Genomic DNA, 27,416 nt, shown 5'->3' on the forward strand with positions numbered 1-27,416 from the left:
CATGACAAGAAAACATCATTAAAAATATTCACAAGTGACGTGGACTCTAATAGCTTGTTGCAATTTGATAAGTCTAAAAATATCAACTAATTCTAATTACAAATCATGGGATTCTACATCACTTGTGAAAATTTCTTATAAAGAATATAAAATATATTATATAATTATAAATAAATAATTAAAAATATAAAATAAAGAAAATACGTTATGTATAAGAGTCTCAACCCCTCATTGACTGGATTCGCCACTACTTACATGGTTAGCTCCCATTGGAGGCTTCACTTAAGGATTTAACATGCTCAATGCGTGTGGTAATGTATTTAACAATAATTTCTCACTTTTGGTCATTTTACACGTATAGATTTGCCTTTGTTGGTACAATTTTTATAATTTTAGTTAGTGGGGGCTTTTGAGGGGTTTATATGGTTTCGCTTTTGGTTGTGCTAATTGGATCTCCCATGTGACTTGTATGAGAAGAAGGTGCACTAAGATGACACCTCACATGCTTTGCACATGGACATGCGCATCGAGGTGAGCTCACATCCACCCGACGGGTGACTTGTCATCCGTGATCCATTCGTTTAAATTGAATTTGAGTTTAATACAAGCTGCTCTGTTTACATAGTAGTCACTTGTTAATAAAACGAGTCAACCCGAACTTGAACCCAAACTCATTTAACTCCAACCATTTATGACCGGCTCGAACTTGATCCGTTACCCTTTTTGCCACCCCTATGACCAATACCTGATTGAGGTGATTTGAGTTTGTTCCTCCAAACAACTTCTATAATTTTCTTCTCATCTCAATTGGGTTATATTTTCAACAAGTATAGATTCTGGGATTATCGTTATGAATTTTTTTTTAAAATTTGGATTTATATAGTTTTGGAAGAAATTCAATATAATTTTGTGTTATATTTTATTTAAATCTAAACAAATTAAAATTTAATATTCCAATTCAAAACTTGAATTCATGGTCCAACGCACACTTCAAAAATATATTTGCAACAAAAAAGAAAAGAAAAGGGATAACGGTCACCCATGGTTGATCAACACGTGGCACTGTTCTTATTTAATGACCTACCATGAAACAAAATTATAAAAAGAATGGCAGTTTAGTAAATAAATGAGCATCGGCGGTTAATAAAAAGTAAATCACAGATCTGGAGCGACTAAACGCGACCGTTTCGGTCGGTCGGGGATTTGAATTTTGAAGCGAGATCCTATGGTGTGGATTCGTTTTATCGACGTCATTAGATGCAGTGTCAGCCGTTGGATTTAAAGCAAGCTGACAATGGTTCACTGTTTCTCCGATAATAAATACGTTCACAAACAAAAAGGGCAATCCTTAAATTAATCCAAAGAAGTAACAGTACAAACTTCGAAGGGACTTTGGCCAACTCCGGAAAGAACCAAAACCCCACAAGAACAGTACGATCACCGGTCGGCTTCTTTCATTTATCGCTCTTCTCCGAATCCGCCGCCATTCGATCGCCTAGTTCTGTAAGCCCCCTTCGACATCTCAATTTCTGCATTTCTTCTTGTTTCTGCGAGTGTCAGCTTTTTGAAAAATTGAAAGATTCTGAGGATGAATCGCAGATTAGGGTTTTATGCGAGTCTTTAATTAAACCCAATGCGTGCGGTTTCTTTTTCCTTTTCTTTTTCTGTTTCTTTTATATTGGGAGGTTCATTTTCGTGTTCGGAATTGTTACACTTGATCGCGCTTCATTGTTCTTTGCGTGGGATTAGTTAGGGTTTGGTAATTGGTTAAAATTTTCGGGAAGGATGTGTAACTGAAGAGGATTTGAAGTTTGATTGTGCAAATGGAAGGAGCAATCGATTTTTTTTTGTTGTTGTTGGCCTTTGGATATTTGTTGAAGCTGATTTCTCGGGGAGTTCTTATAATCTTAGGTGTCGTGCCTGTTGTTTTTTGTGCTGAGCAGTGATCATGGGTGGAGTATATGTGAATGCGATAAATAATTGGTAGAACTAAAACACATGATCAATGCAGTTAAATTGTGATTTTAGGCATACTTGTGGAAGCCATTTGATGCACAACCTTGGTCCAAGATCCCATTGTTGCTAAATCAAAAAAGCACCAATTAGGACTTCCTCTCATCTGCTATGATGGCCTATCAATGGGCTGGTCTCTTCTCCTTTTGGAAATATGTATAAGAGAAGAAAGGAACCTACTCTTTTTAGAGCCAGAGGTATATGCTATCTACAGTCCAACCCATCATAGACGCCAGTTAGGGTAAATTCTACATTCATCGAATCATATCCATATCTAGAGTGATCCCACTGTACTGAAGTGAGCTAGGTCTCAATTGACTGTTATGGTCACAACGAGCACATTGGCATTCTATGTCAAGTCATCATTCATGAATTTTTTTCTTTGGTAAAACTAAGCAAATGCTAGAATTCTTTATTGTGTGTCTTGTCTCGCCCTTTTGCAAACACAATGTGCCCTGGCACCCTGGGTTTGAGAAGGGGGGGGGGGGGGTTGCACCTTTTAGAAGCAAGAGAAATAGTACTATGAAAATGATGGCTAGATATAATGCTTATGTGGTCTTTCTAGATTTTTTCTCATTTGATCCATGAGGTTTATGTCTTATATATATATATATATAAATATAATTTTATTCCGTCAAAGCCCCCAATTTCTAGGGCTCATTTAGCTTTCTTTTTGCAATTGTTGCCATCTCAGGGGAATTAGACGTTAGCATTTATTTATTTGGTCAAGGTAATGGTTTTATTGGTCCTGAAAAATATTTCTAGCTACACTGGCATTTGCTCATAGTATTTAGAATTTGTTAATATTTTTTACCTGGCATATAAGCATATATTATAGTGCAGTATAATTAATGTATGTTCTTTTTTTTTTTGCTTTTGTTTTTGTTTTTTTTTATTCAACATAAAAAGGCCAATTCTGTGTTATATGTTGAATGCCTATTTGCTAGTGCACCACCATTATTTGGGTCTAGTTCTTAGGTTTCATTCATGCAATAAGTTGTAGATGATGATGAGGACAACGTGATTCAGTGGCAGCATCAAGGAATTACAGCCAAGGAAAATATTTGAGGGAAATAGAGGATTGGAGAGGTGAAGAAGAAGAAGAAAATGGAAGAAGGAAGAGGAGGATGGAGATACAATAGCGATAAATCACACATTATTTTTCAAGTCAAATTCACCAAAAAACTAACTCCAAATGGCTTCCACACCCTATTTATGAGGAATCCTAAAAGACAAGAATTACACATATACCCCAAAATATATGTGAAAATTACAAACCAACAACACATATATCACAAACGGACCCAAATACACATAATTCTACTAGGCTACTACAAATAAACTAAATGCTTTTTGGTTTTAGTACCCAACAATTCCATAACCCTATTATTTAAAATTGTCTCCTAATTTGGTTAAAATGATCCACCCAAATACTTGCTTCCCTTCTCACATCACAATGCTAACAAATATCTTGAAGGTTGAACTAAAACAAGAAGTTCTTCTCCTACGTTATCTTCTCTCTCTTGTTAATGAAATTCCTTTTCTATGAAGAAAAAAATCTGGCCGTAGGGTAGATTAGCTCTATTTTAGGACATTTATCTTTTTTGTCTTGTCTTTCTAGTACTTTTCTTTTTATGTTTTTGATTTTTATTTATGATACCTATTGCAGTGACAAATAGGTATAAAAAAAAGTCCAAGGCTTTATTTTGATAAGAAGATTTATGACTCATGTCCACTAAGGTATCAAAAAATTGTGCACTAATAATATGAAAATCGTTTATGTAGTCATGATACTCAATTATGCAACAATTTGCATGCACATTTTTGATATTTGATTGTTTATTCTCAAGAAGTGAAATCTCTTGAACATCTTGGGTGGGCCTAGGACTACCTCGTGATGAATTTGATCCAAAGCCATGTGATTTGCCTAAGAGTAGTGGGATGCTTTCGAGTTTGCAAAATAATATACCTTTTGATTTCATCCCTTAATCCTTTTTTGAACATAATCACCACTCTAAGTTTCTCCCTAAGAGCACAACGATAAATGAGGTCTCTAAATTTCAGGTGATAGTCAGCGACACTAGAAGAAAGTTTCCTAAGACTATAGTTAGTCCACCAATTTCTCCTTGTAGCAATGTGGGGGCATACTTTCTCTTAAAATATATCTCATTTCAGACTGTGTGTACCACGCGGTTCTCTATGATAGTATTTTTCCCTTTCAACCTTTTGCCAGTATTGCTTTGCTAAGTTGAAGAGTTTTGATTTAGCTAAGTACATACTTTGTTGTCACACAATCCATAAATTAAAATAATTCTCCATGTCATCCAACCAATCTAAGGACAAAAAGTATTACTTGAACAACCATCAAAATGACAATGACATATAGATTTTATCAATTTTTGAGAATTGCCAACTTGGCGGACTAGACATGTGGCATTGACTCATCATTTTTTTAAAATAACAACAAAACCAAGCCTTAAGTTCTACTAGGTGGGGTCAGTTACATTTTGTTTTAAAAATGAGTGAGAAAATTTGGACCAATGCAAATTCAAACAAGTACCAATTAGATAAGTATTATAAAAACAGTTTCGATGAAATACAAGTAATGTAAGCTAATGCAGCATTACAAAAAGGTCCTTGTTCTGAGTTCTGAAAGATTCTTCAAACATTTCAGTTTTCACTTCCATTTCTTGTAGATGCTCCAAGAAAACTCGACTAATAGACTTGAAAAAGGGTGCTGGCATGCTGAAATTAAAAGTATGTTGTAAACAACCAGAAAATAGTTTCCCTAGGTTCAACATCAAATTCTCTGGAACGGAAAACTAGTTTGTCCCTGTAAATCTCAAAATATTGCAGTTTGGCTTCAATCTGAATGTTGGCAGGCCTTCAAATCACTTAAATTTGCATTGGCAGTCCAAGATCTAGTAGTATAGATCAAAATATCTTAAAGCCAAGACAGAATATGGTCTAAAGTTCCATATCATGGCTAAATTCAATTTCTTGTGATTCTAGAAAATGCTGGAAAATTCTGGAACTGTACCCACGAGCTTGGCTGGCATGCGGAGCATGTGTGCTGCTGGAGAGGAGCCTCTAGCAATGGTACTTCACCTGGTGGCAGATCAGTGGTTGGTGAATCTGTTGATGGTGGTGCTGTGTCAAGAAAACGATAGCAATTGTGGGATTTTGAAGGGTGGTTGGCTGGGAATGTTGCAGTCTGCTTGTGGGCTTCATTGGTGATCAAACAGTGAAGAAATTTCAGGGGTGGGATTTTGAGAGGCTCTGTTTTTAATGGCGAGGGAGGTATTGTTAAAATATGCCTGGAAATGGTGTTCAAACCTCCGGGACACAACTGTAATTTGTGCGGAAGTTACAGATGAGCAGTTTCTGAGGATTTCCCTGTAATTACTGGCCCTTGAGTTATTCGTATAACTTTTAGTTGTGTAACAATACTCATAGTTATGAACCTAAATAACTGCTGTTCCAATCTACGTGAACAATGGGAGTTCTGGTCTGTGGCTTTGATGGCTGCAAGGTGTATGGTTTGGCATCTTTGGCTATGGGTGTGGTAATCGGGGTTGGGCTTTGATACCAAAATTGATGTAGGATGGGAATAGAAATTCAGAGACAGAGGGAAATAGGAAAGAGAAATAGAAAGAAGAAGAGAAGGAGAGGAGGGGAATTACAGAATTACAGGTGGAGGAGAGATAGAAACAGCAAGGTAGTAAACAAAATAGAAATAAGAAGACATCAGATAGTTAGAGATGGAACAGAGAAGAACAGGAGAAGAAAGGAGGAGATGGAAGAAGGAATAAAGAGAAGAGAAGAGGGAATCCAGGATGAGAGAGAATGGGAATTAGTGGAAATTCTGAATTCAACCCAAGTGATAGAAACAGCAAGGTGGAATACAGAATAGAAATAAGAAGAAATCAGATAGTTAGAGATGGAACAGAGAAGAACAGGAGAAGAAAGGAGGAGATGGAAGAAGGAATAAAGAGAAGAGAAGAGGGAATCCAGGATGAGAGAGAATGGGAAATAGTGGAAATTAATTCAACCCGAGAGATAGAAACAGCAAGGTAGAATACAGAATAGAAATAAGAAGACATCAGATAGTTAAAGATGGAACAGAGAAGAACAGGAGAAGAAAGGAGGAGATGGAAGAAGGAATAAAGAGAAGAGAAGAGGGAATCCAGGATGAGAGAGAATGGGAAATAGTGGAAATTCTGAATTCAACCCTGATAACTGACAACTGTCTCACACATTAAAAACATAGAACTTATACATCTAATATTACTACTAAACCAAGAAGTTACAAAATAACCTGAAGTACTTAATATACACAAAATAATCCTAAAGTAACTAAACTGAAAAAATAACCAAAATTTCCCCAAGCAAAAATAAGAATTCTAGCTACAATATTAACATCTAAAATAAGTGGTTCTCCCTCAGTCGTACTCTTATTTTTAGGAGGATACTTAGTCCTAATCCCTTTGTATTTCTTTTTTTTTTGTCTCTTGATAATCTTTATCTATAAAATGGCACCTGTAAACCTTGTGTTGAAGCAGATGATAAGTTTTTGACTCTCGGTAGTTTACTTCTAGAGTTAGAATTGAAAGTTGGGTTTAATATGCATAATTTATGTGGAATTAGAATGTCAGAGAGATATTCCCCCTCTGGTTCTATCCTCTCATACAAGGTGTTTAACAAGATCAACACTTATTGCTGTTCTATCCACCTTTACAAATTTTGAAGGAATTGAATGTCTTTGTTTTTGCTTTTTGTAACTGCACTGCACTCAGTTGACAAAAAAAAAAGCATGGTTAACTTATTATATTCAGTGTTCTGTTCAGCTTCTATTGACAATTTATATGCTTAAAAAATTTGCAGCTTTTTAAGGTTTTGAAGATTATTGACGGATTGGCATATTAAAGTGCTTTATCATATGAACCATCCCTCTAGACGGGAAACTGCTAAGTTCCTGTAACCATGAGTTTTGTTTTTCGGGGGACGAGAGCTGATATTGAAAGTGGATTTCCAGGATTTGTTCCTGGACGGCGAGCATTGGTATGCTCAATTATTGTTTGTGTGATGGGTACCTTGTTACCTGTTGCTCAGTTGAAATACATGTTTAGACATATTTACACAATGCTGATTCCTCTGCTTGTCTCTGTCAGCGTGTTCATGCAGCTCGGCCAGTGAATACCAACTCACTTGCTTTTCTTGTCACAGGTAATGTCTATAATTCCTTGGGTTTTGCTTCTTTACTTGCTATTATGCTATTGCTCAATTCTTATCTTGAATTACCCTTTTTTGTCAGTGCTTCTGCTGTTCATGATTTTGAACTCTCACCAGATGTCACCCAACTTTCTGGTATTTTCTCACTAAACTAGCTTCTGGATGTAAATTTTTTGACTAGTATTATTGATGTATAATTGCATATCAGAAATTGAAGATATACCCTATGAATTGATGGATGCAGTTGTGGCTGGTTCTGGGCATCTTTCTGATGGCCACAAGTCTTAGGATGTATGCTACATGTCAGCAACTGCAAGCTCAGGCCCAAGCTCATCATGCTGCTGCCAGTGGCTTGCTTGGTCATACAGAACTGCGCTTGCACATGCCACCATCAATAGCTTTTGCAACACGAGGGCGACTGCAAGGATTGAGGCTGCAGCTTGCTCTTCTTGACCGCGAATTTGATGACCTAGGTATGGTTCTACTACTGAAACGTGTTTACATCCTTATGGTGTGGATGTTATTTGTGCAAATAGGTATAATCTATCTAATTGCAGAAACTATCAAAATGAATGAATTGATGATAATAACTATAAGTATACAAAAGAACCCCTTTTTTTGTAATTTATGGGCACTATCTAATAGTTAAAAGAGTAAAAAGGGAAATTCTTTGCATATATATTCAAATCATGTTTGGTCATATTTCTCTTTATTGAGAAATGGAAGAAGCTATGCAAGGGGTTTGTCAGGCCTGCTCAATATGGTACCTAATTATAGACTTCTATGATACTGGTGGGAATTTGTGCCTTTCTGGTTCAACTAAGATCATAGTTCCTGAATTTCTATGTGAATCAAGATGGAGAATAGGGAGTTATAGCTCATATTAGTGATTCACATATTTGCATGGGAAAGTGAGGGCTTCTTGTTTTAGTTTAGATGGATTTTAGAAGTGCAATTATTGTTTAAGATAACATCTCTGATTTCTGTTGCAGATTATGAAACTTTGAGAGCATTGGATTCTGATAATGTTTCTTCAGTTCCTTCAATGAGTGAGGAAGAGATAAATGCTCTACCAGTTCACAAGTACAAGGTCACTGGCCCACAAAGGTAAACCAGAAGGTTCCTCTTGTTTTGTTTTGATTTTTTATGTTTTTGATTTTGTTTTCTAAATGTTCTTTCCTCTCAAGAATGCTTTCGCTTTTATTTTAGTTGTATGCTGAACACGGTGTCTGTTGTTTCTTCTCAACCAAGTTCATCGTATTTCTCTTGAATAATTTTTGCTCCCAAAAGCTAAGACTGTTTAATCACACCTTGTAATCATCTAATCATCGTTGATGTTATTGGCACAGACAATTTTTTTTGTGTTCCCCTTCCGCAGTTTATCCTTGATCAATAATTTATGGAAAAATTATTTTTTGCTATTAAACCTTTTTAGAACCCTTTCTTTTTCTCTTTCACATGTACTCAAACACATACAATTATGGGTCAGCAGATGTATCATTGGATAAATTGAAGCATTTGAAAAATAATGATTTATGTATCAGTGGTTCAAAGATAGAGAAAAAACTGTTGGCCATAACCCATAAACCATTGGATCTTACAGAAAACAACAAAGAATTCGAAACTAGTGCACAAGGAGGACAAGATTTATGTACTTATTTTAATGCATGGGAGGGTGATAATAAACTATCAGTCCATCAGTATATGAAAATGATTTAGGGCCATTAGAACACTTTGGTGCCTCATTAGTTTGCAGTGAAATTGTTGAGATAACTTTTTAAAAAATTTATTTGTTGTGATGAATAAAAACTTACCCTGTGGAAGCAGTGTATAATATTATTTCTTGATTTTGGCACTGGTTCCTTTGCCAAAAATGGAAAGCAGAAGAGATGACATATAACAGAGTTTTTGTCTGCTGTATGTAGAGGTCCTGGGTTAGGTTCTTTTAGCATGTCCAAATGTTATTACTTTTTAGACTCTTGAGTTTTCGTTGAGCCTTGTTGGTTTGCTTAGGGAATCTCACATGAATATCTGTTGAAATTCTGTTGAGCTTTGAAACTTGATAATGTTTCTGACATGAACCCATTGTTTTTGACAGTGACGGTTTGCTGCAACATGCCTCTTCTTCATCAGCCATGCCTGAGGTATTCTATTATTCTCATAAATCCAATTACTTCATGAGTATTGAATGTGTGTGCTGATGATAAGCAGGTTCCATTTTACTATGGGTAGTGTTTTTCAGTTTTTGTTGACTTTCTGATGTTCAATTCACCTGCCAAGAAAAATGGAAGAAAATGGGGGAAGTTGGAATCTTTACTTGAGCCATATTTTGACAGCCCATTTATAAATTTTGTCTGCATGACCATATTTTCCCAATTCATGGATGGCATTTAGCCAGTATACAACCTTGTCTTTGTGGCTGACGGATGAAAACTTGAGCTTTGCAAAAATGGATATTCTGTTGTGTCAACATTTCATTATAGAGTGCAGAAGTACTCTTCAAGGACACGGCATAGATTTGACATTTAAAAGAAAAAGAAAAGAAATACAGATAATGGCACATAGTTTGACAGATGATCAAAGGATAATGAAAAGTGAATCACTGATGTCCAACTATGCACATTATGTTGTTTTTTTCTCCTCATGGTAATTTTATTCAATGTCTTGAAAGGCATTTGTGAAGCATGTCCTTTTGGGCCTAAATGCAGTAGGGAACAATTTAAATGCCTCAACTCCTGGAATGAGTCCTGGATGTATGCCACACGCCTAGAAGAGAAAATGATGTGCTTTTTAACAGTGAAGGCGTTAGCAAAATGAGCCATCTTATTTATTCATGTTGTAACTCAGAAATATAAAGGGAAAAAAGGATTAGGTCTATAAAGCCCTTTGGTTGTGAATGGGGGCTCTCCCCCTCTTCCTCTTCAATCTTCTCCATTGACCTTGTTGGATTGCTGTCTCATGGCTTTTGTAATTTGTCTCTTTATGTATTTTAATTTCCCTTCGATATATTACAAGCAGATGAAACAAGACTCCAGAAAGGCAGATGCAAGCACAAAGAATTCAGAAGATGAATTAACATGCAGCATTTGCTTAGAGCAGGTTAACAGGGGAGAGCTTGTCCGCAGCTTGCCATGTTTGCATCAGGTTGGTACACTGCTTCTTGTGACATTGCAAATTTGCAATTTGGTTTTCTTTTTATTTGGTTTTAGGATTAGTTTATGTTATGTACGCCTAACATAAATCTCAGAATTTGTTATTGTTTTGTTTTTTTTGTTTTTTAAATCTATTTACAAGAAGGGTGATCTTCTTGAAATATTTTCACTAAGTTCATTTTGCCCAATTTTCTACGTTATGTTTGCTTGGTGAAAGGGCGTTTATTTATCATGCATTTTTGGTTTTGATTTGCATATCTTACATCTTAAATGCCAAACACCCCCCCCCTTTTTTTGGCAGTTCCATTCAAACTGTATCGATCCTTGGCTGCGGCAGCAGGGGACATGCCCGGTGTGTAAATTAAGGGTGGGTTCAGGATGGGAAGACGGCAGGGATAGTGAATCTGAGGTTGCTGACATGGTTTAAGGACTTCAGCTAATGTAGCCTGTAGCTGCTGTTTTTGTATATGTAATAAAGCATATGCACCAAAATTAATGTATGCTATATATATGTAATAAGTTCTGCATTATATATATATGGTTTTCCTCTTAAGCAGGGAAAAAGAAAAAATGAACTAGGCATTACATGTGAATGATTTTTCATAATTTGTGCTGGTCTCTTCTTTTTCTAGGCTTGGCAAGAGTGAATTCTGTTTCTTGGTAGCCCATGATGTTTGATATAGTAGTTGGATATGGTGGCCTGAGTGTACTTTTTAGGTTATTTGATTTTCCAGATTGCGATGAACATAACAATTTTCTAGCTGTAGTTTACCCCGTGCCATTCACCATCTTTGTCAATGTTGGGCTTAGCACATCAATGAGCCAGTTGTGGTACAATTTTAGAAAGTCAATCTGTATTGCAAAGGAGAAGGAGAAGGAGAAGGAGAAGGAGAAGTTTAAACACACATTGAGTTTATATTCATTCATTTCTTCTATTATAAACCCAACATAGCTAATACTAAAGCTAGTGGAGTTGAAGATATCTGCATCTGCTTCACCTATGGCCTCCATTTTTCCCTCAAAAGTTCCCGAGTTAACCTCTCTGATCATCGGTTGCTTTCTATTCCTGCAAGTCTCCCTAATCTTGGGCCATGGAGAGGGTATGTTTGCTGGTCGAGTCTCTCCATAATTCTACAGATGGAACGATGCTTTTGGGTACTCAATTTGCAGGTGGGGTTTTTCTAGGGACATCTCTCATGCATTTCTTGAGTGATTCCAGCTCCACTTTTGCCTTTTGCATTCATGTTGGCTTTGGCAAGTTACCTGCTCACCATGCTTGGTGACTGCGTAGTGATCGGCTTTGTCACAAGTGGAATCAGCAGAGAAGTCAAGGTGGAAGTAATGGAGGATGGGGCAGCGGCCGAAAATCAGGAGCATAAATGAAAGGAGGTGGGAATGGATCTTAACGCAGCTTTCCTAAAAACTTCATCATTCGGGGACACCCTGCTTCTCATCCTTGCTCTATGTTTTCACTCGGCTTTTGAGGGTATTGCTGTTGGCGATGCAGGTTATCTCCAGCTCTCTGACTTATTCATGAGCCTCTTTATGTTCATACATCCCCACTCCCATGCAAGTGATAACACAGTTCAAATATTACAGTTACAAAGGCTGGGGCATGGAGGAACTTTTGGACAATATCCTTGCACGAGGTATTTGCAGCCATAGAGATAGTAGTAGCACTTTTTAAGTATGATACCAAAGAGGCCATTTCTGGCCACTGGCCTATTCTTTGGCCTTTGCCATGTCGAGCTCGGTTGGAGTAGGAATAGGCATTTCCATCAATGCCACAGCTCAGGGATGCACAGCCAATTGGATCTATGCAGTGTCCATGGGCATTGCGTGTGGAGTTTTCATTTATGTTGGCTATTAATCACGTAACAGGCTGACCCTTGTAACTTTGATGCTCCATTATTCAAGTTTCTTGCTGTTCTTGCTGGGGTTGGGGTCATGGCTGTTGTAATTATTTGGGATTAATGAAGTGGTTCTCCTGAACTGAGATATTAGGTTGCTGCTCCCTCAATTTGGTAGGATTGCTGATGAGGGTTTGTTCTGTTTACTTCATCCTGCTCCTCCCTGTTTCTTTGCTTCAAATTAATTCCTTATGCTTTTTGTCGGACAAAAATTGAATGTGACATTCTTGTATCTATCTAATATTAGCTTGCGGGTGTTTTTAAGAGGCTGTAATCTAAAATAACACAAATAGCACACGCGTACACATGCACAAAGGTTAGTTTTGTGTAACCCAAAAAAGAAAAAATAAATAATAAGGACTTGTTTAATTAGTTGTACATGCAGAAAAATAATAATTTTTATTTTTAAATTAAACTCTTTAAAGATGTAATTCTTTGAACAATTTAAAACCAGATTATTTTCCAATTTACACAGTTACTTCAAACTTTCAACGTCTCTCTGGGTTTGAAGAATTTATGTTTCAGGTCTTGAGTTTAGGGCTAAAGGTATTGACCTACCTTGAGATTTGACAAAAACAATGACCTCTTTGAAATTTCAAAAATTTTAGAGATCTCCTTGATATTTGTCAAAACGATACAAACATTCTATTTTTAGTTTGTCTTTTCGTTGAACCTTAGGATTGGTTTGTGATATTTTTGAAATCTTAGAAAAAGTCTTTGTGGTTTTGTCAAATCCCGGGAGGGGTGAGTGTTTTTTATCCTTTTAAGTCTCGGGAGGGATGCAGAGGAGTATAAGATTAGAGAAGGGTTGTAACTGATCGACAGTCCTGTGAACCTCTAATGAATCCCAATAAAAAAAAAAAAAAAAACTGATCATGGATTATTTTTAGTTTTATCAGCCAGGAAAAAGTGTTTAAATAACAAGATATATATAATGTACGATCTCATCTCAATTATCGTTTTTTTTTTGGTTCATAAACTTTGGCTCCATGATTAAGAATCTTATTGTAATTAGTTTAATTCTTAACAGGAACACATAGCCAGAGGGACAACCCAATTATCGCTATACATCAATTCCCCCTTGCTTGAAACTTGAAAGAAAGGGTGGGTCAAACGTCCTTCTCCTCCTCTACGGCTTTGAAATTCGTAAGGCACTGTTTGGCGGGATAGCCATCACCATCCAACAGACATGCAAACCCTGTCCATGAAGATGATTACCACGCATGAATGCAAAGATAACTTAATTAAATTTCACTAATTTATTGGTAAGAGCCGAACCGAAAGATGGTAGCTAGCTAGCCTAGGTAGCCAGCCCTCCAATGATTTTTCCTCTTCACCAAAAATAGTATGAGGGTTTCTTAACATGGGGGGCATCATACAAGTAGGAAATGTTATTTAGTATGCTCTTATGCTGCTATGAAGTTGGGATCTCCAATTTGAATTTAATCAAATTTGAATAAATTTCAGTATTACATCTTATTCAAATTTAATATAAATATAAAATCTAATAAATTGATAAAAAAAAAAAGATAAAAATAATTAATTGGCTTGTACAGTACTCCATGGTGGAGCTGGCTGTCTAGCCTATTGACCAACAGCTGATATTTCTCTTTCCTTTCTCAATATTTGAGACATTTTATCTCCTTGTTGACCAAGCTAGGAATTAATCCCCATCATGTTCATTATATAATCACAAACGCAGAGAGTACAGCTGCACAGGTTCATTTGGTTCATTCCACATTGGAACTGATCAAGAAGCTTGCCGAGGAATAGGTCAGCTAAGGTTTAGTTTCCATTCATGCATCAATATAAGACTTGAAGAAAAGACAATTACAGAAATTAATTTACATTAGAGAATATTCACAATTCCATTCTAGTAAATCAATGATGGATCTTCATGTGGAATTGAATTCAAGACTGCCAATCATTTATATACAAATATGTTAATCCTTTTTAGGCTCTTTATGACATTACCAATTTTCTTCTAACAAATTAAGAATTAATGATTTTTGTGTGAAATCAAACTCGAGACCTCCCTCTTCTGGCCGACATGACCATATATTGTGGCTGATTTTCTTGTTAGAGAATGAGAAATGAGAAATAATGTTATTTACAAAGAACATCTTTTATCACGTTCTTTGAAAGATATCTTTTGGATGGATAGGTTGGGTCTCATTTTCCTTTGTCAGTAGTTCATCCTCTAGATTTTTGTTTAGTTGGTTTAAATTTTTCGATTTTAGTTTATTTTATTATTTTTATTTTTGCTAGGCTTGTTTAGTTTTGTTTCTTATTTAACTTTGTTTGGATTTGTAGTCTTATTTTCATCTGTTGTTGGTGTTGTTATTGGGAGACCTTTAATGTCTTTTTTATCAGTTTTCTCCCAATGCTTGTCATGTAACCACGGTATTCCTCCACCAAAAGTGAGGGTATATCGATAAATAATTAGAGGTGCCGCCTTCCTTTAGTTAAAAAAAAAAAAAAAAAAAAAAAAAAAAACCCAGCAACCCAACCCATTTGCTCAACCTTACAAGGAAATTCACATCAATTTCCCTCGGTGTCACTATTATTTTCAATAATTTTGTAAACATGTACCTCGATTTTGATACACATTATAAAAATTTTGATTTTTACAAGCGACCATAATCGTTGCTAAAGGCCCGTAAAATCACCATTATAGTTTGTACAATTTTTCAATTTTGTGCATATTATTACTAAAAAGTTGATATGTGAGGCCTAAAAAATTACTTTTTTTAGTATTCAATTCATGAAACCGTGTTTCTTTAGTAGAGACGAATTAAACTCCTAGAAAATTACTTTTTTTTTCTCATTTTTAAATGACATACATTAATTTAGTCTAAATCTACATAAATCTAAATATAAAACTCAAAATTCATGTTTTCAAACCGAAAATAAAGATATTCAAGGAACACAATAATTTATTTAAAAAACATTTTGACTTGTAACTTTTAAAAATTTAAATTTGACTTGCTAAAAAAAAAAGTAAAAACTCATTAATTAACTTATCCGTTTTTCTTTGAAAGTGAATTGTAGAAGCGCATGTCTATTTCCAAATGCAATGATCTCAGCTAGGCTGCTTCTTATGTGCAAGCCTGAGATCTTTCTGTATCATACATTTTGATGAACACTCTAGCTATGAAATTTAACCACAATCAATACACACACACACACACACACACACACATACATATAAAGTGACGTATTTTTAGGCCTAAATAATTTACAAGTGGAATTCTTAATAATTATTATATATTAATTTGAATCCTGTTGAAAATTAAACTTGACTGGAGATGGCCGGCAGCCCACCTCTGTTGAATTTGGGCTGGAGTCGGCAGCAACCTCATCAAAATCTCATCAATTTCAGCCACTATTGTTGATTATATTGTTCTAACTTTACTATAAATAGATGTGTGTGTATATAATGTAATATGTGGTGTAGAAAGGGTGAATAACCAGTGAGTGAGAGATTATATTTTTGAGAATTCCACTGTATTTTTTTTTTCAGATTGAAATCAATTGAGTATTTATTGTACAAATTGAGTGTAATCCTCAAGGAGTTCAATCACAACCAGTGATTGAGTGAATTCCCGCCACCTATTAGTGGTATCAGAGCATCAGGTTTGCCGGAATTCGCCAAACAGAGGCGAACATAGGGAAAATTTGATTTTTCCTCAAATTTGAAGTTACTCTAAACCCAAAATTGAGCATATTATTGTGAAATTCGCGTTGAGACGAGTTCAACGGTGAAAATTGTGCCTCAAACAGAATCCGGGAGCCTCCACACGCGCTGATAGACGAAACAGCGTCCTCCACACGCGTCGGTGAGGACATTGACCACCGACGTCATGCTCCTCACCGCCCGCACGCGTCTTCCATGCCCGGTTGGTGAGATCCGACCCAGATACATGGAAACCTGATTTGCAACCCGACTCTAGTCCCGCATGGACGACTCGACCTGGCTGATGGACCTGCGTCCAATCACCTACATGTAGCACGCCTAGAAGCCACCACGTGGCCCTAATAGTAATCACTCACACCATTTATCTCCGTTAAGTTAAACTGGTCCAATCAAACCGGTTTAGAATTGTTTTTTGGCCGGTTCAGTGATTTTTAAACCGGTTCTTTGCAACCTAAAACCAGTTCCTAATGTTTTTCGACCTTTTGAACACATTAGTAGCATCAGATTTTCCAAAATCTATCCCCATCACTATAGTTTTTGATATATTAAATCTAATGGCTAATGGTACTACACAAGTTGTTATTCCAAAGTTAACATGAGAGAACTATGACAACTGGTCTATTCAAATGAGAGCCTTTCTAGGTGCTCAGGATGTCATGGACATCGTTGAAGATGGGTATAGAGAAGCCCTATCAAAATAAGCCGAAGCATCTATGTCTAATGCTCAAAGAACGATCTTGTGAGCTGATCGAAAGAAGGATTGCAAGGAAAAATTCATAATCTATCAAGGCCTTGATGTGGCCATATTCGAAATCATTGCCTCCGCCAAAACATCCAAAGAAGTTTGAGACTCTCTCCATCGAACACACAAAGGTGCAGATAAAGTAAAGAAGATTCGTCTCCAAACATTGCGAGGTGATTTCAAATCCTTAAGAATGAAATCTAATGAATCTATTGTTGATTATTATACACGAGTTATGGTATCAAATTAATTGAGAAGAAATGGAGAAACTCTCAACGATGAGAGAATTTGTGAGAAATTTTTGTGATCTTTGGATCCAAAATTTGATTATATAGTTGTGACTATGGAAAAAACAAAAGATCTAGAAACCATGTTTGTAGAAAAACTGTGGGCTCACTCCAAGCCAATGAGCAAAAAGTCAACAGAAGGAGTGATGATAAAGCATTGGAGCAAGCTCTCCAAATGAAGTTGTCCCTCACTACAAATAGATACGACAAATGGGGGACGTCATAGCGAGGAAGAGGACAAGATCGAGGATCTCGTGGAAGAAATTCTAGAAATTATGAATCTAGAGAAGGTGGCAGAGGTGGAAGAGGTCCCACTAGAGGAGGACGCAATCAACAGAAATATGTCCCACGGGACAGAGGACAAGGAAGAAGAGGGGGATACAATAATCGTTCAAATGTAGACAAGAGAAATGTTCAGTGCTACAACTGCCACAAGTACGGACACTACAAAAGTGCAGAGTTAATCCCCAAAATCATGAAGTAAATGAAATTCTTACTTTGCAAAAAAGGAGAAAGCCGGAGGAGAATCGTTGATGCTGATGGCACACAATTCAACTCACCAGGACCAAAATGTTTGGTACCTTGACTCTAGAGCCAGCAATCACATGACTGGTATAAAGAACCTATTTAATGAACTTGATGAGAAAGTTCAGGGAGATATATCATTTTGTGATCTCTTTAAAGTATCTGTTCAAGGAAGGGGAAATGTCTTAATCAAGAGGAAGGATGGAGACCATGCTTTTATCTCCAACGTGTACTATCTGCCAGCCATGAAGACTAATATATTTAGTCTCGGACATCTTGTGGAGAAAGGCTACCGAATTAGTCTTAAAGATAAGCAGATGGTGATAACAGATGCTCGAGGTAAGCTCGTTACTCGAGTACAAATAGTAAAGAATCGAATGTTTCTGCTTCCCATTCAACATGATACGCCAAGGTGTTTGAACACTATCATCAAAGACTAGCTATGGCATCTCAGGCACAAACGTCTAACTTTTGAAAGTTTGAAACAATTGGGAAGCAAGAAGATGGTAAAATGCTTACCCAACATCCACCACCCAAATATGATATGTGAAAGCTGTGTTCTGAGCAAGCAACACCGAAATAACTTTGGAAAGCAAGCCGATTGGAGATCTTCCATGCCGCTTCAGCTAGTACACACAGACGTGTGTGGTCTATTGAGGTCATTTTCAAATCAACAGAAACGATACTTCCTCACTTTCATTGACAATTACAGCAGGAAGACTTGGGTTTACTTCCTAAAAAGGAAGTCAGAGGTGTTCGACAAGTTGAAAGAGTTCAAAGCTTTTGTGGAGAAAAAGAGTGGCCATCGCATCAAGTCACTTCGATCAGACCAAGGAGAAGAGTACAAGGACAAAAATTTCCTAGAATTCCTTAGGCAACAAGGGATTCAAAAACAGTTCATACCATCATACACTCCCTAGTTAAGCGGTGTAGCTGAGAGGAAGAACCGCACAATCCTTAACATGACCAGGAGCATGTTAAAGGATAAGAACGTGCCAAAAAGTTTTTAGGCAGAAGCAGTATCATATGCAGTCTATCTGCTTAATAGGTGTCCTACAAAGAGTCTTGATACAAAGACACCACATGAAACCTGAAGTACTTACAACCCCACTATCATTCATCTTAGAGTGTTTGGATCCATTGCCTACGCCAAGATCCCAGAGGTAAGAAGGACAAAACTGGAAGATAAAGGGGAGAAATATATCCTTGTTGGATACGACAACAAAACCATGGGATATCGACTCTACAAACCCATCAATAAGAAAGTCATTCACAGTCGGGATGTCATTTTTGAAGAAAATAAATAATGGAAGTGGGACCAAGCTGAATCTTCCAAAGATGCAGAATTGACGCTCGAAGGAGAAGAACCCACATAGACAAGAGAAGTGGCTATTGAGTCATAAGTTCCTAAGCTGCAGACACCTCCACACGGTTCACAATAGAGGAATGAATCTCCATCACCAATTGAGCGTGAAATCGTAGACATGAGGACTAGAGGAGCTTGTAATCTAGCCAATCTCTATGAAACTACAGAATCAATAGAAGAGTATGTTACACTATATTGTCTATTGTTGACCAGCGACCCAGTTAGCTTTGAGGAGGCTAACAAAGAAGAAAAATGGGGAAGAACAAGACTTGGGAGTTGAAAAATCTCCCAAAGGGCCGCAAAACTATTGGTGTGAAATGGGTTTATAAGGCCGAGAAGAACGCTCAATGAGAAATTCAGAGATACAAAAGAAGACTTGTCGCCAAGGGTTACAAAGAGAAAGAAGGGATTGATTATGGAGAAATCTTTGCCTTGGTTGCCAGGCTTGAAACCATCGGATTACTAATTTCACTATCAGCACAAAATGGATGGAAGATTTACTAGTTGGATGTGAAATCAACATTTCTGAACGGTTTCTAGAAAAAGAGATCTATATCGATCAACCACCCGAATATGTGAAGAAGGGAAAAGAAAATAGTGTGTACAAGCTAAAGAAAGCACTCTATGGTTTGAAGCTGACACCTCGTGTGTGGAACATGAAGATTGATGACTATTTTCAGAAGAATGGTTTTGAGAAGTGTCCCTACGAGCATGCGCTATACATGATGATGGAGACAGATGGAAGCATGCTAATTGCCTGCCTATATGTTGATGATTTAATCTTCACCGGTAACAATCTAAAGATATTTTCCGCTTTCAAGAGGAGCATTGTCAAAGAATTCGAAATGATGGATATTGGCTAGATGACTCATTTTCTTGGCATAGAATTCGTGCAAAGCGAGAAGAGGATTTTCATCTCCCAGAGCCACTATGCAAAAGAAGTACTGAAAAAGTTTGGGATGGACAAATGGAATCCTGTGACAACTCCATTTAAAACGGGATTGGAATTGAGAAAGAATGAGTAAGGAGATGTTGACCCCACATAGTTCAAGAGTCTGGTTGGAAGCTTGAGGTATTTGATGTGCACTAGACCAGACATATTCTATGGAGTTGGACTTGTTAGCAGGTACATGGAGACTCTTGACTAGTCCCACCTGAATGCAGCGACAAAGATATTCCGCTATGTTAAGAGTACCACCACTGATGGTATGTTTTATTCATCAAAAGGTGATTGCAAACTTATCGATTATTTAGACAGCGATTAAGGAAGAGATCTTAATGAAAGAAAAAGCACGACGAGATTCACATTCTTTATGGGAGATACAACGTTTACATGGTCATCGAAAAAGTAACCCATCGTAACGCTGTGATCATATGAAGTTGAGTATGTTGCTGTCAGTTTAGCTGTTTGTCATGGTATATGGATCAAGAATGTATTGAAGTATTTGAGATTTCTTCAAAATGACCCCACATAAGTCTACATCGACAACCGATCAGCGATTACACTTGCGAAGAATCCAGTTTACCATGAAAGAAGTAAACATATTAATACTCAGTATCATTTTATCACGGAGCATGTCAAGAAGAAAAAAGTGGAGTTGATATCTTGCAGAATGTATGATTAGATTGTTGATATTTTCACGAGCCCACTCAGGCATGATATTTTCGCAAGATTGAAGACATTGCTCGGAATGACAAAATCAGGAGAGTCAAGTTTAAAGGGGGATGTTGAAAGTTAAACTTGACTGGAGATGGTCGGCAGCCCACCTCTGTTGAATTTGGGCTGGAGTCGGTAGCAACCTCACCAAAATCTCACCAACTTCAGCCACCATTGTTGATTATATTGTTCTAACCTTACTATAAATAGATGTGTGTGTATGTAATGTAATATGTGGTGTAGAGAGGGTGAATAACCAGTGAGTGATAGAAATTGTATTTTTGAGAATTCATTGTATTTTTTTTTCAGATTAAAATCAATTGAATGTGTATTGTGCAAATTGAGTGTAATTCTCATTGAGTTCAATCACAACAAGTGATTGAGTGAGTCCCCTCCACCCATCAAATCCATGGCATCTGAAACCCTTTGAATACTTGACTAATCCATTAGGATAATGAGCTTACCCCTATACCATTATTTACTTAAATACTAAGGTATTATCTCATATGAATAATTGTAACCTCCAAAATTCATCCCTTAACATTTTGACGAGAAGAATTTTGAGTTTACCACTTGAATCACTTTAGAGGAACATAATTAAATTTAATTTATTATTTGTGGAAGTTATTATTATTATTATTATAAAAAAGAATTACAACCATAACTTTGGGACATTTGGCATAAAAATTCCATCATGGAAAGCGTGTAATTTTTTCAAGAAAATGCTTGCAATTAGGGGCTCATGACCATTTCAAAATCATATTATTATTACAAAGAGGAGGACAGAGTTGAAACTTTCCTCCAATGAATAGCAATTTCGTCTAATCAAATGAGCCATAAGTAGAGTACTTTTGTTTCCATCTTTTCTTGCTTCCATCTTGTGTGATGCAATGGAATCTATTACCCTTAAAAAGAAATTGTTTTAAGTAAGTTGATATATTTTAAAAAAACTTTCATTAAAACCACAAATTGAGAAAACAAACAAGAATTGATAAATGGTTGGTGCCAGTAGAAATTTAGAGAGAGAGAGAGAGAGAGAGAGAGAGAGAGAGACGTTTGACCCACCAATCTTACAAGCAAGAGAAGAATGATATAGAATGGGATGGATGGATGGATGTTCCGTTATATGTTGTCGCAGTGAAGGGTCAATTCAGTCTAATCAGAAGCTTAACCCCCAAGCTAAACTAGCTTAGACCGTGTCATGATGAAGTATATCACTATTTACTTATTATATATGCACAGAGTTTTGGATATAAGCTTTTCTCCGGATTGAATTTGCAGTTTCACCAACTACGGTCCGTATGGGGTACTACTACTACTACTGCATCTACACTTGTTCTCTACGATCTACCTGCCAATTCTTCTTCTTCTTCTTCCTCTTCTCTCTCTCTCTCTCTCTCTCTCTCTCTCTCTGTTAGTCTGAGAGATGCTCTGTTTGGTTAATAAGAGAAAAACTATTTACATTTGAAACTCACCCACCAATTAGTATTTTGATCTATTAAAAATGATTTATTATTTGAATATAAAATATTATCTTGACAGTATAATATTAATCACTGAATTTCAAACTTAATATGAAACCATCGATTTCTTGCATTCGACGGACAGGCCATTGATTAATGTATACGGTTTTCAACATGAATGCAACTGGGCGGTCGGGTCTTTCATTTTGAAATGAAATGATTGAAGATGGAGAAATGAGCTTTGAGTGATGGGGAGAAAGTGGGGAGTTGCGAACCACTGATATATGATTTTTGCTACTGCTGCTTACCAACAATATTAACGGTATTTGGAAGCTAAACTCTCTCCTCCCAACCCTTACCCCCCCTACTGCTTTGTCTTGTTTGCCAAACTTAATTTTGACTGAGTTATGCGTGCGTGCATGCCCTCATTAATTAATTGCATATATATTAAGCAATATTTATTGCTTAGATATCGGTTTGAGCTTTAATTGTGGGCCTATATATTTTCTGAAACGATCGTGTCTGAGATCTTTTTAAATATTTTTTCACTTAAATATTAAGATATTAACTCAATTGCAAAGTCGTAGTCCCGGACAATTTAACTTGGACCAATATATATATATATATGAATGCTTCATGGAAGATTTATTTACACTATCTATAATTTGTTTAAAAAAAAATTGATTTTTTTTTTTTTTTTTAGTAAAAGAGGGCAGCACCTCCATTTATTTATTAATATACCATCACTTTTGGCAGAGAAATACCGCGATTACAGGTTAAAACAAGCCAACCAAAATAGGACAAATAAAACTAAACATAACTAACATTAGCTTATAAGTGCTCGGTAATCGAATGAAACATTCGAATTTGACGTTACTTTCATCTTTTCTTAATAAAGACAACTTTTTAGCTCAACATATATTTATAAAGTGGATTATTAATTAGTTAAACTCCAAAAAAGAACTTGGATCCTTTTTTTTTTTTGTCTATATATATAGAATAAATAAGCTGAAATTAATTAAATTAATAAATACAGAGATTGGAAGATTTAATTAATTGGGAAGTATTTATTTGGAAGCAAAAAAAAGAAAAAAAAAGACAACAACAGTAGAAAGCTAAGGGGTCAAAATAAATTGGCTTTAAAAGCACTCCAGGGTACCTGCGAAGACCAAACCCTCCCAACAGCAATTTAATTTAAACCTATCTCAATTAATCTTCTCCTGAAGCTGTTCACTTAATGAATTAATCCATAATATCTGATTATTACCTAATCAACCCAACACAATCATTCCAAATATCATGTCACTCTCCAGTCTCCTCCCCCCCGGCCTCCCTATATAAACCTCCACTCCCCACCCCTTCCCCTTCATCACTCCTTCAAATCATACTCAGCTGCAGCTGCAGCTGCCTTCCTCCCTCTATTCTGACTTTGAAATAGTTGCAGACCAAACATGGGCTCCTCACCATTCACAACCCTCGCAGCTGTTCTCATTTTCCTCATGGCCTCCCTTTGCCTCCTGCCTCCGCCTGCCTCTGCCAACCACGCAGGCATTACAAGGCACTACAAGTTCAATGTGGGTACACATATATTGTTCATGTCTGTCTACACATATACATACACTAGCTTAACAAAAATTCTTGATTCCTTGCTTCTGTGTGCCGAGTCCCGCGTGATGAAAATCGATCACGAGTGTGTGAAACCCATGTCTAGGACGTATGTATTCGGGTCAGATGCTATCTACTTGAGTCGAGAAAGTATTAGATACACTAGGATGATTTTGTCATGTGCATGTGTTCTATCTAAATTAGAATAACGGAATTATAGGAACCCGATATATACACTCAGTGTACCTAATATTTTCTCACTCGAGATACAGCTAAGATCCGAAAAACCTGAGCACACAATTAGATTTGGCTTTTTTTGTTTTTTTTACATGGAAAAAATTATTGTTGTTGTGTTTGCAGATAAGGATGCAGAATGTGACAAGGCTGTGCCACACAAAGAGCATGATCACAGTGAATGGGAAGTATCCAGGGCCTCGCATCATCGCCAGAGAGGGTGACCGCTTGCTCATCAAAGTGGTCAATCATGTCCAGAGAAATATCAGCATTCACTGGTATATATGGGTTTTTATTATTTCACTATAAATATTAAATAATAATTTATAAATTTCTCATTGTAAGTAATTGTTTGAACAGGCATGGGATTCGACAGCTGCGAAGTGGGTGGGCTGATGGGCCGGCCTATATAACTCAATGCCCAATTCGAACGGGCCAGAGCTATGTTTACAACTTCACCATTGTGGGCCAAAGGGGAACTCTGTTCTGGCATGCCCACATTTCGTGGCTGAGAGCCACCATTTATGGGCCCCTTGTCATCCTTCCCAAGCCCAATTCCTCCTACCCATTTCCCAAACCCTACAAGGAAGTGCCCATCATCTTCGGTAATTTTTTTTTCAGGGACACACGTCATTTCCCCCCCCATTTTTTAAATAATTTAATTAATATATATATATATATATATATATATATATGTGGGGGCGAACATTCAGTCAGTTCGGTGAATTCGGTTAATTAACTGAATTAACCAAAAAATTTTATTTGAAAAACTCATTTACCGAACCGACCGAAATTCTATATTTAATAGAACTCAAAACTGACCGAACCGAATTTTAGTTAAATTGGTTAACCGATTTTAATCGATTTAATATTATATATATATATATATATATAATATAGATAAAATATAGATTTTTAATATAAATTATGAAAATTTAATTAAGTAATTAAAAGGACGGGGATTGTACAGGAGAGTGGTGGAATGCTGATACAGAGGCAGTGATCAGCCAGGCCCTTCAAACTGGAGGCGGCCCAAATGTGTCCGATGCATACACCATTAATGGATTTCCCGGCCCATTATACAATTGCAGTTCCCAAAATGGTATGGCAGCACAATCCAACTTCATTGCGTTTAAGATTTTATCTCTACTATTAATTTAGGGAAGAGATGATAAATTATTCCTAATGCATTTCGTGTACAAAGTTAATTATTGAATGATATAATTAATAAATTTATATTTCTTATAAACCTACCCACAACTCTTTAGTACTGCCTCCACTCTTTTCTAATCTTCGAAGGCCCCTCCCTTGAGAGTTTATCTCAGTGAATTACTAGGGGTGCATCAATGAGTGAGCGACTTTTACTCTCTGAATTTGGTGCCGTATAATAGTGTTCAAAGTGACGCAATGATAACTGGAGTTTTCGAATTTTCAAAAAAATAAAAAATAAAAACTTAGGGTTTAAAGTTGTGATTTTCCATGCTCTTCTTTAATTTAGGAGAAGAACTTTTGCTTACATTTGAAAGCACTTTTCATATGAATACTCACTTTTTGTATTGATTTTCTCATTTCCTGGTATTTTATCATTTGATGGTTGGAACCAAAATTTTTCTTTAGCGAAAAAAAATATGCACAAATAAAAAGATGAATATCTTATATTTTTGGAATAAAATTATCTTATCTTTTCGAGAAACCTTTAATTTGAATAAGATGTAATATAAAATTGTATGAAATTTATCTAAATCTAAATTCAAAATCTAAAATCCATGCTTGTAAATGCAAATCAAAATATTTTGTAATTAGTTTTACATGTCTAAACCATCGTGCTTGCATGTATTTATAATTTTTTTTAATTTTTGTATATATATTATTTTTTTTCTTCAGATACATTCATGCTCAAGGTGAAGCCCGGGAAGACATATCTCCTACGCTTCATCAATGCTGCACTCAATGACGAGCTCTTCTTCAGCATCGCCAACCACACCCTCACCGTCGTTGAAGCCGACGCCGTCTACGTCAAACCTTTCCAAACCCAAATCCTCCACATCACCCCAGGCCAAACCACCAACGCCCTCCTCCACACCCATCCCCACCACCCTCCCACCGCCACCTTCCTAATGGCCGCCAGCCCCTACTTCACCGGCCAAGGCACCTTCGACAACTCCACCTTCGCCGGAATCCTCCAGTACGAACCCCATCCACATCTCCCTTCCCCACCCACAAACCTCTCCGTCCTCAAACCACCCCTTCCTGCCATCAACGACACCTCCTTCACAGCAAACTTCAGCAGCAAGCTCCGCAGCCTGGCCAACTCACAGTTCCCCGCGAACGTGCCGACGACAGTCGACAAGCGGTTCTTCTTCACTGTGGGACTCGGGAGCAGCCCGTGTCCCAAAAACCAAACTTGCCAAGGTCCCAATGGCACAAAGTTTGCAGCTTCGATCAACAACAACTCCTTTCCTCTGCCTACGACGGCGCTCCTGCAAGCACATTTTTTCCGACAGTCGAAGGGCGTTTACACCACCGATTTTCCGAGCTTTCCTCTGTTTCAGTTTAATTATACGGGGACTCCGCCGAATAAGACGTTGGTGAGCAACGGGACCAGGGCGGTGGTGCTGCCGTTCAACGCCAGTGTGGAGGTGGTGATGCAGGGCACGAGCATTCTTGGCGCTGAGAGCCATCCTCTCCATCTTCACGGGTTTAACTTCTTTGTTGTGGGACAAGGGTTTGGAAATTTTGATCCAAAGAAGGACCCTCTTGGATACAATCTCGTCGATCCCGTTGAAAGGAACACCGTCGGCGTGCCGGCCGGCGGCTGGTTGGCCATCCGGTTCTTCGCCGACAACCCAGGTAACTAAATTAATTACATGTGTATCTAAACTAATTTATATATATATATATATATATATATATATATGATTTCTCTCATATAAGTGAATTAATGATGATTTTGTGTAAAATGTTAATTAATTAATAGGTGTTTGGTTGATGCATTGCCACTTTGATGTTCATCTGAGTTGGGGGTTGAGGATGGCGTGGGTAGTGATGGATGGGGAGCTCCCCAATCAGAAGCTGCCACCTCCACCGTCTGATCTCCCCAAGTGTTGAATCTCTCGATGATCGGGATTGTTGCGGCAGCTTCTGTTTTGCAGGAGAAATCAATTTCTTGGATCTTCTTTAATTAATTAACTTAATATTGTTTTGTTTGTTGATCATGTACGTATTTTGGGAGTTCTTACAAGAATCATGCATGCATGCATGCACCCAATTAGCCAGCTTTAGCATTGAGCTACGTGTTTTGTTTGGACGCTTGGGTCTAACAAGTTTATGCCTGAGTCCAGTCCATTCAAAAGAGTTGGGAAAGAGATCGACACAGAGAAGATGATTTTGTAACACGATTTCATGAAATAAGCTTCATTACTACGTAATAAATACATAATGAAACTTACATCTCTCTCTCTCTCTCTCTCTCTCGGACGCCCCTGGCCGCTTGATACTTTGTTGGCAGATTAATTTCACACGTGAATTGACAA

At 37.1% G+C, this 27,416-nt stretch overlaps 3 protein-coding genes across 3 annotated transcripts; all 3 read left to right on the plus strand.

Annotated features, from left to right (window-relative positions):
• The first annotated feature begins 1,339 nt into the window (after window positions 1-1,339).
• LOC131147640 (E3 ubiquitin-protein ligase SDIR1-like) lies at window positions 1,340-12,571 on the plus strand. Its single transcript, XM_058097151.1, has 9 exons — window positions 1,340-1,503; window positions 6,898-7,074; window positions 7,185-7,239; window positions 7,328-7,380; window positions 7,490-7,718; window positions 8,238-8,352; window positions 9,344-9,389; window positions 10,264-10,389; window positions 10,699-12,571. Exons 2-9 carry the CDS (start codon window positions 6,997-6,999, stop codon window positions 10,822-10,824), a joined length of 828 nt encoding a protein of 275 aa, XP_057953134.1. The 5' UTR covers window positions 1,340-1,503; window positions 6,898-6,996; the 3' UTR covers window positions 10,825-12,571.
• Window positions 11,398-12,571, plus strand: LOC131148040 (zinc transporter 2). Its single transcript, XM_058097783.1, is given in 7 exon segments — window positions 11,398-11,540; window positions 11,542-11,625; window positions 11,627-11,904; window positions 11,997-12,079; window positions 12,081-12,115; window positions 12,117-12,259; window positions 12,262-12,571. Coding segments are annotated over 7 exon segments (876 nt in total). The 3' UTR covers window positions 12,372-12,571.
• A 10,841-nt stretch (window positions 12,572-23,412) lies between these two features.
• Window positions 23,413-27,337, plus strand: LOC131147641 (laccase-17-like). Its single transcript, XM_058097152.1, has 6 exons — window positions 23,413-23,618; window positions 24,010-24,161; window positions 24,244-24,488; window positions 24,854-24,985; window positions 25,768-26,733; window positions 26,861-27,337. The coding sequence occupies exons 1-6, from the start codon at window positions 23,496-23,498 to the stop codon at window positions 26,989-26,991; spliced, it is 1,749 nt and encodes a 582-aa protein (XP_057953135.1). The 5' UTR covers window positions 23,413-23,495; the 3' UTR covers window positions 26,992-27,337.
• The last annotated feature ends 79 nt before the right edge of the window (window positions 27,338-27,416 follow it).

The sequence above is a fragment of the Malania oleifera genome, chromosome 2 (genome assembly GCF_029873635.1).
Source record: "Malania oleifera isolate guangnan ecotype guangnan chromosome 2, ASM2987363v1, whole genome shotgun sequence".
Taxonomy (NCBI): Eukaryota; Viridiplantae; Streptophyta; class Magnoliopsida; order Santalales; family Ximeniaceae; genus Malania; species Malania oleifera.

Coding starts and splice junctions, on each gene's coding strand:
- LOC131147641 (XM_058097152.1), top strand. CDS start 23,496: ATGGGCTCCTCACCATTCACAACCCTCGCAGCTGTTCTCATTTTCCTC. Junction 24,162..24,243: donor AGAAATATCAGCATTCACTG/GTATATATGGGT, acceptor TTGTTTGAACAG/GCATGGGATTCGACAGCTGC. Junction 24,489..24,853: donor GGAAGTGCCCATCATCTTCG/GTAATTTTTTTT, acceptor GGGATTGTACAG/GAGAGTGGTGGAATGCTGAT.
- LOC131147640 (XM_058097151.1), top strand. CDS start 6,997: ATGAGTTTTGTTTTTCGGGGGACGAGAGCTGATATTGAAAGTGGATTT. Junction 7,240..7,327: donor ACTTGCTTTTCTTGTCACAG/GTAATGTCTATA, acceptor CTTTTTTGTCAG/TGCTTCTGCTGTTCATGATT. Junction 8,353..9,343: donor AAGGTCACTGGCCCACAAAG/GTAAACCAGAAG, acceptor TGTTTTTGACAG/TGACGGTTTGCTGCAACATG.